The sequence below is a fragment of the Somniosus microcephalus genome, chromosome 11 (genome assembly GCF_052327205.1).
Source record: "Somniosus microcephalus isolate GS21.2 chromosome 11, FLI_Smic_1.0, whole genome shotgun sequence".
Lineage (NCBI taxonomy): Eukaryota > Metazoa > Chordata > Chondrichthyes > Squaliformes > Somniosidae > Somniosus > Somniosus microcephalus.
The window spans coordinates 60,784,192-60,799,689 of record NC_140997.1 but is presented as its reverse complement, the minus strand read 5'-3'; the positions used below and the strand labels follow the sequence as shown (position 1 = coordinate 60,799,689).

Sequence of the window (15,498 nt, the reverse complement as noted above, 5' to 3'; positions counted from 1 at the left end):
TAATAACTCTTTCATTCTCCTGCCTTCCATCCTATCACAGACCTTCCTTTTTGTGCTTTCATCCCAGCCCCTAAACTTGCTTTAAAATCTGTTCCTTTTCTTGCTTGTTTCCAGTTCTGACAAAAGGTCTTCAAACTGAAACGTTAACTCTGTTTCTCTCTCCACGGATGCTGCCTGGCCTGCTGAGTTTTTCCCAGCGTTTTCTGTTATTTCAGATTTCCAGCATCTGCAGTACAGGAAACTTTGTGCTATCCGGGGGTTGTATGTCCGGCAACTTCCAGCTAACGGCAGAAATCAGCAGCCGTTTTTTTTACTTCCCCTAGCTTTTTTTTTTAAACAGCCAGGCTCTGGAAAGCGTCTCTAGCTTAGCAACAGCTTCAGAGATGCTTCCAAGGTACAGGCCGTTGACAAGCTGTTGCTAAGCAACAGTCTTTGTTGTCAGATACGGAGATGAAAAGCTCCGTATCTGGTAACATTGACGCTGGTCTATCCGGAAGTTTTGAGGGAACAGCAGCAGCTCGGTCCCGTCGGTGCCGGATAGCACAAAGTTTCCTGTATTTTGCTATTGTATTAGTGTTTGAAAAGGGAGGGTTGTGTTTGTCAAACCTCAATTCTTTGAGGTGGTAACAGACACGGTATTTGGGAAAATGCAGTGGATTTAGTGTCCATGGACTTTAGGAAAGTTTTTCATAAAGTACCACAAGAGAAGATTAAAAGGAGGAGCAAACTGAATTAACAATTGGTTAGAAAGGAGAAAATAGGAGTTCTGGGCAGTTTTGCAGAATGGTTGGAAGTGAATTGTAGGTGTTCCCCAGGATTCAGTTCTAAGGCCACCTCAAATCAATGTTCTTTAATGATTTGAATATAGGTCTAGGAATGGTGCTGAAATTTGCAAATAATACCAGTGTAATACCCACTGGAAATGTTATGTACGCTAAGTATGGTTATCAATCTTTAACTTAGACACTGTATTATCATTGTTATAAATCCCTGGGTTAAAGTTGCCCATGTGAAGGTACGGCAAGAACTTTTAAGGACACAATGTGACTAAGATCAGACTTTCCATAATTCTGCACCAGTATCAACTGTTGCAGACAGTGAGGCTGCGCAGTCTCCAGGCAGAAACCCCAGGAGGAAGGGGTGGAGTCGGGTTTTTCGAGGGGGAAAAGCTGCAGAGAGCGACTGGAAGAGAAGAGGGCAGGAGCTCTGAAAAGAGGGCTCAGGAGGCAAATGGCTGCCGCATCCCGTCCCGGGCTTCCAAACTCGGCCGCCGCCCTTCGTATTAGTAGCTCTGCATCCAGAACTCAAAGTGGGATTCAGTGATCGTGAAGATATTCAATGAAGGGGTTCGGAGTCGTAAGTCTTGCAGACATTATACATACCATGAGCTCTAACTTAAGCGCGCCAACGAAAGAGTGCACTTGAATTTGGACACGGGGACAGATTCTCCTTTGAATCCATGTAAATGGAGAATGTATGTTTATTATGTCTAGATTCATTCTAATGCATGCAAATGTCTAATTTAGTTCATTGACCTGTAATCTTCTTATACTGTCTGATGTTAAAACTATAAAGTAAGATAATTAGAATTAAGCCATTGTAGTAGTGATCTCCTTACTGGACTATAGAATACTGTCTACAACAGAGACCACATCTCACATATATCTAGAGAACCGAGAAAGGGGTTACACCAAAATAGGAGGCACAGGTAATTATTTAGAAGACCAAAGGAAACTGCAAAGGTATTTTGCCAAGACAGGGGAAATGGACTAAAAAGTAGTACTGTAGATGGAATTCAATGTCTAAGTGTGAGGTGATCGAATTTGGTAAAAAGAATGCAGAAGTAATTATACCCTGAATACAAGTAGTCTCTGTTGTGGAAGAAGAGGGGTTTATTTTGGGGGGGCGGGGGGGGTTGATAAGAGGTTCACAAAACATGAACAGCATCCCCTCACATTGATAAGGCTGTAAATAATCTAATAGAATTTAGAGTTTTATCTCAAGGTATAGAATATGAAAGCTAATGATGAACTTATATAAAACTTTAAGACCTCAGTTGGAGTACTGTATGCAGCATTGGGCTCCACACAAGGATGTGAGGCTTTGATGAGGGTTAAACGCAGATTAACTAGTGTGCTGCCTGGTATGAGGAAATACAAATACAAAAGACTTATTAAAAAACAGATTACGGTGTGATAGGAAAGAGAATTCTGAATGGGTGGGCAGGGTTGATACAAGAAGACTGTTTCCAGTAGTTGAAGGGTCAAGAACAAGGGACCATAGATACAAGATTAAATGTAGGAGATTTAGAAGCGGGCAGGGGAAACTCTTGAGTTGTGAAGCTGTGGAATTCACTTCCAGGGTAAGTGGTAGAGGTAGAAACTGCATCAACATTCAAGATTAGATTGGATAGGTAGATGAAGGAAAAGGAATCAAGAAGAATATGGGAACAGGGTGGGTAAATGTGATTAGAACTATTTGCTCATGTGGAGGGTAAATGCCGACATGTAGTGGTTGGGTCAAATGACCCGTGTCCATGTTGTAACTTCTACATGTAGTAAGCCATACAAACCTTGTAGATCCTAAAGACAATCGGTGATCTGTTATGTGAATCAATCTGAGCCACGGCAATTATAGGAATGTTGTAATTGGCCTCCGCATTCTTGCCATGGTGGGAAAGGAAGAAGAAGATTATCCAGCAACACCTACTGGAAGTGCATGCTGCTAGCACTGGCTGATAACCGGATCGAGCTCAGGCAACAGGCTCTGGTGAATTGTGGCCACCTGAGCGAGGGATTAACCCACCATCCCAAGCAAGACAAGTCCATTACTCCAAGATGCAAAAACCAGAGACTGTGAAACAACTCTTAGTTCACATTTATATTGCTTCAACTCTGTTGGTCCTTAGACTGCAGTATGAATTCAGTGTTCAAATGGAGAATGTTAGAATATTTAGTTACATTAAATGGCACAGCTTATTATAAAACCAGAGAACACCAACTCAAAGCACAATGCCAGATTTAAATTTAAAGCACAGAAAATCGTAGCAAGATACAATTGCAATTGGGATGTCTATTACAGGAGATCGACAGAGAAAAATGTTTTCATTTGCATTTTGTAAGGTGGTAGAGTCCATCTTGATGGATATGTATTCTTGCCAACTTTCTCCTTCCTGAAGACATTGATTCTTGTTGGGTATGGATCCATGGCCTTTTTTAGGTAGGAGTCCGAACAACGAGAGTTGTCAGATTATGTAACACCAAGAAGAATTACAGTGGAGCCTGATCCTGTCCAACATCCACATATTTCCAACAAAAAAGTCACCGTAGAGATCAGGAGCTGGAATCCTAATTCCGACCACACTCCACCCCAAAACCAATAAGTCAAAGGTTGAGACCAGAAATTGAACCTGGCATCTTCTAATCTTTTAGGCTTTGTGCCTTTATCCACAATGGCATAGATGAAACATCCAACTTGTGTTGAGATATGAACATTAGATCGGAGTTGTAAATTGTTGCAACAGAAAAACCCAAACGCATTAGAAAAATTGGAATAATGCAAAAAAATTCAAACAAATGTGAACGCTATCAACTTTATTTCAGTTGACTGGTTAAGAAATGCAGTTAAATTACAGACATAGCAGGATTACAAACTTGGATATGGTAAAGTTTTGTAAAAACAGACATGGTTGCCCAAATCTTCAACAGTATACATCCATTAGTTACTTTCATAGTCCCTACCAGTGATTTCATAATTTATGAAATATTGTACTACAAAATAAAGGGGGGGTGTGAAGATATAAAATCACAGGCATTGATATTTCCCTTGTAATGCAGTAGTACAACAGTATCCCCCCAGCAACCATCTCACTTTCCTCCTGCTGTTGGCAAGCCAAAATACTGTAGTATACTCTCATCATGTGTACAGCTCATTTTATTGCAGGAATATTTTCTCTGCCACCAACAACCATTCACATCATCTACTCTGCAGGATATCACCTTATGAAGTTATTGAACTTATGGGTCAAATATAGAAGAGGCACCAATCACCCTAACTTAGCATTACATTTGCTCTCACTCAGACCTGGCATGGAAAATCGAAACATCACAGCAATGAAGGATGCTGGAGGTTTGAATTAAGGCACCAAGTAGCAGTGCAGAGGGAACCAAATACAGGCACAAGGGGCAAAAATCTGGAAAATGTTCCTTTCTCCAACATGAACATCTATTAATGAGCACAAGAATAAACCATTATAGGATCCAAAACTCAATGCAAGTACACGGAGACAAGACATTAGTGCATTCCGCATACAGTCAAACAAAATTCACATCAGAGGTACCATCAATCTCGTCATTTGTTCAACAGAACCACCGCCCTACCTCAATAGTCCCTACAAGAGACAGCATCTGTTGCCTTCCAAAGACTGGGTGGCCCTATGCAAACCAGTTTGCGTTGGGCAAAAATACAAATACCAGTTTTGTTTCAGGGCACAATGATTTGCCCCTCAACAGCATTTTCCTCACTTGGGAAGAGAAGGTCCTGGATAGATTTCCTCCAATTTTCATTGGACTTCAGAATTATAGCAAAGGTTATGGTGATCCTATATGCACCTACTAGCTTTGATTAATCAACTTTTCTGACCAGAAAACAACCCCTCTTTCTGCTAGGTAGTGGCTTTATCCTAACAATGGATCCAGACAGGCCTCCCAAGGGTCAAACCCTTAGCTGATGCACATTGTCTCAAAGCTCAAGCCATTTGCTTACTTGTGCGAGGATCAATGTGTGATGTGGGTCTTGCTCTACCTGTAGGATACATCAGATAAATTCATTCATGTCCATCAGCAGCTAGTTAGATTATTATTCACTAGGATTAAATCTTTACATTTACCGATTGAGTGGTACGTACCAACTCACCAACCAAACCTAGTACCAACACGGGATCTCAACCTACTCTTCCATAATCAAAGGCACTATGATCATCAAGGCACTATCCAATCTACATTTTTTTTTACATCTACTTAATACTTTTGCAGTCATTCTCAGCTCAAACAAGTCAATACCAAGAACTTCATAACTAGCCTGCTTGATAGGTTAAATTGATATTCAAACTGCTCTTGAGCTCTAACCCTCTCCTCACCCATGCCAACTGACAGCAGCCAATTGACCTGGTACACTTCCCTGTGCAGTCAATTTTTAAAAAAGGAACACAAAATGAGATTCCTTTGAACCACGTGAAATTCAGTCAATTCTGTTTTCCTCACGTCAATTTTTGAACTAATTGCCAGTTATAAGCAGCAACAGATGTATAGTAACAGAACAGTGCACCAGTAGCATCGCACCAGAGTTTATTTCACTCATGACAAAGTCCCTGTAATTCTCATTAATCATGAGTATTCACTTGTGAACTAAACCTAGTAATGTAGTTACCAGTTCAATAACCTTTCTATTCTAAGGGTCTTGTTCAAAGTCCTTTCAGTGAAACAAAAAAGTACTCTTGTTCAGTATACAGTAAATGGATTTCGCAATGTGTTTTTTAAAATTTCTACACACACACTACATATTTTGGAGTAGTTTCTGCATAAGGCAGCATTTAGCACAGAAATAATTTTGGAAACAGGCTTGCATTTAAAGCAATAGAACAAATTTGGACTTCAGTGAGAGCTTAAAAGATATTGACAATGGGTGGGTAGTTGATAGATGAACAGGTAACAGTTTAAATATTTACAAAGGCGAGAACGGAAGTGTTGACTGCTGTGCTAACACAAGCACGCATAAAGCAATCCTTAAATTGATATAGAAAGATATTTTTGACTATACTACATAAATTGGTATACAGAAGTAAAAGTTACATATTTGTGAAATATGCATCTTACAAATTATAAACAGATATCAATTTGAACCCTCGGCCAAAAAGGGCCCAGAGAATATACAGAACAGGTAGATTGTACACTGGGGCATTATCATTGTATACAATTTTCTTGATACACAATTCCAGTCTTATGGTATTTAGGAAAAATAAACTGGTCAAATGCTACACACCATTGAGGTCACCACTGCATGGCTTAGGGAGATCAAATAATAAATGTAACAGACCCTGCAGTAACCACAAGTTTATGTGGAACTACCTACATCTTGACCCACCATATTTTAAATGTGCCAGTGGTTATGATGTTGGATTAAATATGAATCAATGGACTCAATAATTTAGATCTAATAACTTAAAATTTTAAAAAAATACCTAAGTTGCTAAGGTTCAAGCTACCAGTTACTAAAAAGCCAAATGAGTGAGCTATAATCGCTTAAAGGTCAATTTGTAAAGATTGATTCCTTAGAATTGTTATTTTTCCCAATTGGCCAGTTTCCCTGTGACTCTGCTGAAACACAATTACTGTAATGCAGCTCAAACCCTACATGTGCAAAACTGAGGCCAGAGAAACTCAGTTGTTAACTGGCATTTTACAATTATCTGATTATGCTTCCCCCTCTTTAATAAGCTCTTCATCCCACGTCTCAAGTGGAACAGGGCTTCTAAATAGTCATAAAATATGGGCCAAACACCTTCAATATGAAAGAAAAACCTACTTTTAGCTTTTATCAAAAAAAAACTTCAATTTGCACCAGCAAAAAAAAATTGAATTTTTCTTTTACTAACTTCCCCACTGAAAGCTATAGAACTTGGTTACAAAAATATCCATTTACAAATAAGAATTAAGAAAAATTACCATGCTCAGAGCAGGATTTTGACTACACCCTGTGGTGACACAGTTGCTTGTGCGCAGACTTTCGAGGCAAGTGCTCCAAACTCCAGCCTTTTGGCTAACCTGGAAATACAACAAAAATCAAAAAATAATTTGGGATACAGCATACGAGACAGGACATATGGCAAGTGCATTATGCTCGAGAGGAACAGACTACTTTGGACCTACAGTTCCCAAAGTTTTCCACCATAGGAGATTCCCTCGCCTTATGTTTGGGTCTGTTGTAGACCAATTGATGGCCATAATTAGCCAACAACTCCATTATCATTGCGTCATGTGACTACCAGGATGGTAGAAGCAAATTAGGTGGGGACCATGGTCCTTCTTCGTCTAGCACTTATGTTCCATTGGTACCTTGAATACTTAAAAAAAAAAATATGTCCTGTCTTTAACATTCAGGATTTAAAGCTGGTTTTCACCATTAGCAGCAGTTTATTTCCAACAATTTGATACCATGTCACAGTCAGACTGCTCAGTGACAGCGGGTTTGTAAACCAACAGATTGCACAAACACAGCAGACTTTCCCCACTTGTGGAGAATTTTCCCGGGATCCTCAGGACCAATGTTCCCTCTAAGCTGCGCAGTAACGCGCGGGGGCTGGGCCGCGCGGCCACCTGCAGGGTCCCGCCGCGGGGGCTGGGGCCGCGCGGCCACCTGCAGGGTCCCGCCGCGGGGGCTGGGCCGCGCGGCCACCTGCAGGGTCCCGCCGCGGGGCCACCTGCAGGGTCCCGCCGCGGGGGCTGGGCCGCGCGGCCACCTGCAGGGTCCCGCCGCGGGGGCCGCGCGGCCACCTGCAGGGTCCCGCCGCGGGGGCTGGGGCCGCGCGGCCACCTGCAGGGTCCCGCCGCGGGGGCCGCGCGGCCACCTGCAGGGTCCCGCCGCGGGGGCAGGGTCCCGCCGCGGGGGCTGGGGCCGCGCGGCCACCTGCAGGGTCCCGCCGCGGGGGCCGCGCGGCCACCTGCAGGGTCCCGCCGCGGGGGCTGGGCCGCGCGGCCACCTGCAGGGTCCCGCCGCGGGGGCTGGGCCGCGCGGCCACCTGCAGGGTCCCGCCGCGGGGGCAGGGTCCCGCGGCCACCTGCAGGGTCCCGCCGCGGGGCCACCTGCAGGGTCCCGCCGCGGGGGCTGGGCCGCGCGGCCACCTGCAGGGTCCCGCCGCGGGGGCCGCGCGGCCACCTGCAGGGTCCCGCCGCGGGGGCCACCTGCAGGGTCCCGCCGCGGGGGCCGCGCGGCCACCTGCAGGGTCCCGCCGCGGGGGCTGGGGCCGCGCGGCCACCTGCAGGGTCCCGCCGCGGGGGCTGGGCCGCGCGGCCACCTGCAGGGTCCCGCCGCGGGGGCTGGGCCGCGCGGCCACCTGCAGGGTCCCGCCGCGGGGGCTGGGGCCGCGCGGCCACCTGCAGGGTCCCGCCGCGGGGGCTGGGCCGCGCGGCCACCTGCAGGGTCCCGCCGCGCGGCCACCTGCAGGGTCCCGCCGCGGGGGCTGGGCCGCGCGGCCACCTGCAGGGTCCCGCCGCGGGGGCTGGGCCGCGCGGCCACCTGCAGGGTCCCGGGCTCAGCTGCGTGGCAACCTCCAGGGTCCCGCGCAGGGGGCTCAGCTGCGCAGTAACCGGCAGGGTCCCAGGTTGCGCAGTAATCTGCAGGGGCTCGGCTGCGCAGTAACCTGCAGGGGCTGGGCTGTGCCGTAAGCCGCAGGGGCTCAGCCGTGTAGTAATTTGCAAGGGCCTGCGCCGGCCACTCAAGCATTTCCACTGGAAATACCGCGCATGCGCAGAAATTTAAAGGGACCGTGCATTGAAATAAACAAGCACTGCACAAATCGCAGCTTAGGATCCAAGTATTTGATACAACATAACTAGCTACATTTAACATGATAATATGGCATTGAACATAACAATCGGAAAGCAAAGTTTCAGTGGTTCTCCAAATTCTTACAGCATGGTGCTGTCTCCCAGATCTGTGCCATTCTCTCCAATCATGATTCCGCGACTTCCACAGCACTGAAATGGCCCTAACCCAGTCACAAATGGCATTTTCTGATTATGACTGCAGTGCATTATCCCTCTCCCTCCTCTCTCTATCCTTTAAAGTGATCAACTATAACCATCCTCCTCCACCAATGTCTCGCTTACATTCTTCTTGGAACTTACCTTGCTTGGTTCCACTCTTACTAAACCAATCCTAGCCAAAACATCGCCAGCAATAGCTTCTCTTCCCACCCCACAGCACAAGTAGCCCAAGGATCTATGTTAGAAACACTATCCAGTCATGAAGCCAGTTTCCACATATATGCTAATGACACACAGGTCTACCTCTCCACTACCTCCATCAACCCCTCCATTGGCTCAGTGCTGTCAAGACATCCAGTCTTGGGTGCAATTTCTCCAGTTAAACGACAAGAATATCCATGCCATCTTCACGCTCTGCCAGAAACCCCATACCCTATCCACCGTCACCATCCCACCTATAGACACCTCTTCATTCTCAACCAAACTGTTCTCAAACCAATTGTCTTATTCAACTTCAAGCTTCCATAACCATATTCTCTCCATCACAAAGATTGCCCAACTCCATCTCCATAACACGTAGGGGCAGAGGCAGACTTTCAATTTATCTGCCATCAAAACTCACCTGTGCCTCAGTTACCAATGCTCTGCTACTCAGCCTCCCGTGCTCCTCAAACTTCAGCTCATTCATAACTCTGCTACCCATATCCCATCCTCCACCAAGTCCCACTCCCCCATCACCTGTGTCCTCACTGACTTACATTGGGTCCAAGTCCTCAAATTTAAATTTATCCATCCTTGTCCCTCCATGGACTAGCTACTCCCAATCACTAACCTCCACTACTACAGCAGCCTCTCCTATACTCTTCACTCCTCCGACTTCCAGCATCTTGGGCCGCCCCCTCCCTGAAGGCACCCAGACCCCAAGCTCTGGATTTCCTTCAAAACACTGCTTAAAACCAACTTCTGACCGCTTTCTTACTCCACCCAATAGGTCCTCCTTTGACATTGATTTCATTTATGCCTCTGAAGCACAAGAGTTTTTCTGCATTCAAGATACTATATAAATGCAAGTTGTTTTTTTTCCTAAAGATTGATTGGGCACATTGGAGTTCTTAGAAAGTGTTTTTTTTTTTTTTTTTTTTTTTAAATATAGCTGATCTGACCAAATTTCCAAAATACTGTATATTCAACAATTTAGTCAGTCAGTCACTTAAGCTGTACACAAGTGCTGTTCACTTGTGGTAACTGCATCTCAAAATACTGCAAGTCTGTCAAAACATGGTTTTACCAACCCTTTTTCATATTGGGGTAGATTGGCATTGGGCACTCTGTTATCATTGCTGTCTTTTATTGTGCGGTTTCCATTCTGAGTGGATGGCAGATTTGCACGGTTTGGAGATTGATCCCAGACAAAATTCCTACAGGATGCAAGCTTGGACTCCAGAGCCTGTAAAAATATAAAATGTAAAATTTACTTACACATCTATCCCTTAATGTTTCAGCATGTTAAACACAATCATTTAAACAACATCTAGTGAAGTACTATCTTTACACCATAGTTGTTCCATGTACATAGCTTACAGATTGAATATTGGCTCAGAATTTGCATCGAGAATAACAGTGAGACCAACAGTGAGCACATGTGCTATTAAATGCTGAAATCCAGAAGTTGTGGTCCGAGCTACCCTGCTCCTCCACAAGCTTCGCTACAACAGTACTTCGCCAATAGACTCGACATTGAAATCTATGAAACAGCATGAAGTTGCTGTACTTATCCACTAAACACGGCAGAAAAAGTTAGGGCTGGTGCATTCAGAGGTAAGTGAGTTTAACGGCATGATAAGTCATAAATCACTGCCAAACAATGGCACTGAAGATTTAATTTTACAAGCGTGGAGTCTAATTCCTTCAGAATGTAATTAGTGTTAAGAAATTTGTTAAAAATTGTTATTTTTCTCATCTCTCAATCCCATCTTTCTTTCCCTCTCTGTACAGGATTTAAATCTAATTTATACTTCCTGGTTTAGACTCTGCTTGTTTGGAGGATTCAAATCAGATTGGTTGAAGAGCCACAATGTTGCTTTTCCTGCTCACACATGCCACAAATTCCCTGTAGAGGGCGCTGCACTAGATCAGACACTGACAGCAAGTTGCCGCTCAAAAGCCTGTGGATGGCTGCCAGCATAGTGAACAGCAAGCACCGTTCCTTCGCTGCTGACTGCAAAATCTGGGCCATAGAATCTATTTTGCTGTTAATCCTAAATTTACATGGTAGTTTCTGACCAATTATCTTGTAAAATACATTAGATAACCTTCAATACGGATAGGAGATGGATTACCCAAGTTTAAAATTATCTAATGATTTGTTTAATCCATGTAATACGCCAGATTTTTAAACTGTTACTTTATCTTGCTTTTGTAGTCTTCCTCAAAATCTAGCTTCTTCTACACAATCAGCTTCCTTGCAGATAGAGATCAGGGATCCTTTGTGCATTAGCCTGAATGGTAACAGCAGGAGAGTAGGTATCCTGCCTAATGGGTTACACCCAGTTAAGGCTCAACACAAAAGGAGTACATCACTAACCATTTGTAAGCAAATTAGAAAAAAAATCTAAACTAGCAAACGTGCGTTTAGGTAGAATGTGAAAAACAAAATTGTATTTCCTCTCTAAATGAAGTGATTGTAGTGATGGGGAACAGGAGCAAAATTATCTGGTAGAGATTCAATTTGAGCCAAAAGCCTCAGACGTGGCACATCAGCACCTTCAAAGCAAAGCAACTAGAGATGTCCAATAAAATAAATTCAGCCAAGAACAAAAAAAAAACTACCCTATCCAAGTGCCAAATGCAATGGAAGACTGTCAAAATATGAAGCATATATACACTACACATATAAAGAGAAGTTCTTCACTTTGAAATTATACTTAATATAATTTCAGATTAGGATTGTATTCACCACCCCCTCTTCACATGCAGAACATTGTCCTTTTGTGGCTTAACTTCTCTAATACTTTCCTTTCATCATAGTATCTCACTTAACCAATTCAGGACTTGCCTTCCCAATTCTTTTTTGGATCTCTTTCCATATTTTCTTGTATTCTCAGTTTTCTCACTGTTAATCATATCCCTAGGCCCCATAGGCTCTCTTCAATTTCAGCAAGTTTCAAATCTCTTGATCCATGACATTCTGAAACTTGAAATGGTGTACATTTATCCTGATGCTCTGCCGTCTCCTTTTACAAAAATATCCTGTTGATCTACAGTCTTTCCATTTCGCCCAAAATCTTCCATATTCACATCTGTTTTTCTGTACGAAGATTTTATTTCTATTTGGACCTTAAATTTACCATATTATGGTCATGACTCCCAAGTTACTGACCCACATTTAACTCAACTACCTGATCGTTGAGTCAGCTGTGGCTCATGGTTAGCACACTCGCCTCAGTCAGAAGGTTGTGGGTTCAAGTCCACTCCAGGGACTTGAACACAAAATCTAGGCAGTGCTGAAGGAGTGCTGCACTGTCGAAGGTGCTGTCTTTCAGATGAGACGTTAAACCAAGGCCCCCGTCTGCTCTCAGGTGGACGTAAAAGATCCCATGGCACTATTTCGAAGAACAGCAGGGGAGTTATCTCCGGTGTCCTGGCCAATATTTATTCTTCAAATCAACATAACAAAAACAGATGATCTGGTCATTATCGCATTGCTGTTTGTGGGAGCTCGCTGGGTGCAAATTGGCTGCCGCATTTTACAACAGTGACTATGCTTTAAAGTACTTCATTGGCTGTAAAGCGCTTTGAGATGTCCAGTGGTTGTGAAAGGCGCTATATAAATGCAAGTCTTTCTTTCTTTGCTAGATCTAATTATAAATAATGAAATAGATCAATGTCTTTCCTTGTAGACATATGAGGAAACACTCCTGTACACATTATAGGAATTCTATTATTTTCTGCATTATCTCCCTCCCTATCCCAATCAATGGGAATAATTAAAATCTCCTAGAATTGTTATTCCTACTCCTCTCCCAGATTGGTCTACAGATTTCCTTTTCTCTACTACAATTCAGGGGTCTGTGATACAATTCTACTAAAGTAACAACCTCCCTTTTATGTCTTTAATATAAAACCACTGACTGTCTGAAACTTGTGGGTGTAAATTAGTCCTCTCTACAGCATGTATTCTCTACTTCAACATTGCCACTCCTATTTTACCTATTCAGTACCTCCTAAAAATATTGTAACTAGAGATGTTTAGTTTCCACTCCTGCCTAGTTTGCAGCCGTTTGTTAGTTCTATTAAATCTGTATCTTTGTGACATTATGTCCAATTCCCCAAGTTTATTTCCCACACTGAGCATTGCAATACATACTTTTGTTAATGTCACACTATTCCTTTTTCCTTGATATTTTATTCAAGAAAATATCTTGTTCCTTTCCTCCTCTATTCTTTTTGCATGCTATCCTTTTGCTAAATTCATTATGTGCATTTTTCTCATCTATTTCTACCTTTACATGTTTTTTGATCACCAATTGTCTCTGCCCCCTTCCTTCCTAATTTAAATTACTCCACTTCTATTTATCCATTTTGCCAGTTCATTTGCTCCCTTCCTGTTCAAATGTAGCCCATATTTGCAGAGTAACTCATTCCCCCCCCTCCCCAAGGATTGGTGCCAATGCCCAATAAATTGAAAACACTGCCCGACACCACCCCTGTAGCCACACAAACCCTTGAATCTTCTTACCCTTCACTATCCTAGCACATAGCTGGGGGAGTAATCTGCAGCTCATCATTCTTGAAGTCCTGCTCAAAACGGTTTCCTACTCTCCAATTCCAAACCAGGATTTCAGGCTCTTATCCTATATTGTTGGCTCCCATGTGGACTGGCTACTCTCCAGCCTCCACCTCAATACTTCAAGGGTTGGATCATTCTTATGACCCACAGGAATCTTATATTTACATACAAAAGAATTATGGGTAATCCTGTTAATTTAGGTAGTCTGGAGCAATCATCTGAAAATTTAGGGCAACATCTAATCATAACTTTGTTCCTCAAACATGTGAGCAGATGGCCACATGATCCAAATATTTCATCGGATCCTTCCAAAAAAAAATCACTTAAGAGGAAGATATCACAATGATCCATGGATATTTAAAAAACTAATTAACAAGTCTCAATTGAGAAGAAATCTTCTGCCACTCACCCCCATCACCCAAATAAGAAAGTATTCCTTAGCAAAAGCAGTTAATAAAATGTTGATATTCTTTAAAAGCTGAACAACTATCTGGTTAAGAAAGGGCTCAATGATTATAAAAAGTAAACCTGCAGACAGAAATACTCGAAGCCCAAGAAAAATGGGCATGAGCCTCAGCTGCAGCGATAGCAGAGTGTGCAGGCAGAGGCAAAATTTCAAAAGCGAGTCCCATCCCTCCAAGTTGAATAGGCTACTGGCGTATAAGAGCTTGACCTGTAGCCCACTTGGCTGAAGAATGGAAAATCCAGCAAAGCTGCAGCTTTTAAAGAGTAATTTATGGTGGTGCCAGAAGAGTTGACGAATGTTCACAATGGTACAGCAGAGATAGGTTGCTAGCACTGACACTCATTTCTTTTTTATTCATTTGTTCCTGGGATGTGGGTGTTGCTGGCAAGGCCCTGCTGCACCAAAGGAAAGTAGGCCTATTTTTGGGGGGGGGGGGGGGGCTGCACCAAAGGAAAGTAGGCCTATTGGGGGGGGGGGGGGGGGCTGCACCAAAGGAAAGTAGGCCTATTAAGGGGGGGGGGGGGGAAAGAGAGAGAGAGAGAGAAAAAGAGAGAGAGAAACCTAGCTTTTGTAAAAGTACAGATGCAAGTATTTGGAGGGAAATAGTCAGTCAGTCAGTCAATGTAGTCACCCATGTCCCCTGTAGCTGGCTCCATAGAATCAAGAAAACAGCTCTCAAATGAGGGAGATTACATTTATAGCAAGCCAAAACTAATTCCACTTCACTGCTCTCAATAGCCTCTGCTTCAATATGTATCCACTCTTCCCCCTAAAATTACAATGATCTCTGCCTCAACTACTTCCTGTAGCAAAACATTTCATTCTCCAACAACTCTGCATAAAGAAATCTCTCTTGACCTCACTGACTATTTTAAATTGATGACCTCGTGACCAGCTCCCTACTGGAGATAAAGTCTCTATTCATCCAATCAAAACTAACAACTTCTTCAAACTCCTCTTAGCTTTCTTTACTCCAGTGGAAGGACTCAGTATTTTGGGTTTCCTCGCAATTATAGTTTTGCAACCCTAGAATCATCCTCATGACTCTACAATGATTTCTATGACTTCAAAAGCCTTTCCAAAACAGAACTGAACACAATACTGTAAATTATAGCCTATTGTCTTGTACATTCCTCTTTACTCTTGTACTCTACATCCCGCTTTACTCTTGTACTCTATGCATCCATTCATAAAACCCAAAACTGTTATTGGGCTTTATGGCTCTACCTGCACTTGCAAAAAATTATGTATTTGCCCAACTAGGTCTCGCACCGCCCCCCCCTCCCCTTCAGCATCTCCCTCGTTTGAGTGTGTGTATAACTCGATCCAAAAAAGTTTGATGGCGTCGAGAAAGGCAAAGTTAATTGCACAATTTTGCACTTCTCTTTTGGGATCTCCTAAAGCCTGGCACAAACACAAGTTGGAAACTCTCAACCTTCAGGGAGGTACAATTTCATGGACTGTACATAGCTGCTGCCGTT

General features: G+C 43.4%; 1 protein-coding gene across 3 annotated transcripts in view; it reads right to left on the bottom strand.

Moving 5' to 3' along the window:
• Positions 1-3,001: 3,001 nt before the first annotated feature.
• Positions 3,002-15,498, bottom strand: part of nde1 (nudE neurodevelopment protein 1) — a 60,075-nt gene continuing 47,578 nt past the window's right edge. For 2 of the 3 annotated variants that reach the window (XM_086000798.1, XM_086000800.1), the window contains exons 8-9: positions 10,055-10,209; positions 3,002-6,821 (exon numbers count right to left, since the gene is read on the bottom strand). In XM_086000798.1, coding sequence (XP_085856924.1) covers positions 6,728-6,821; positions 10,055-10,209 — 249 coding nt within the window. In that variant the 3' untranslated portion in view covers positions 3,002-6,727. The remainder of the gene's footprint in view (positions 6,822-10,054; positions 10,210-15,498) is intronic. The other variant, XM_086000799.1, reaches the window with a different exon arrangement.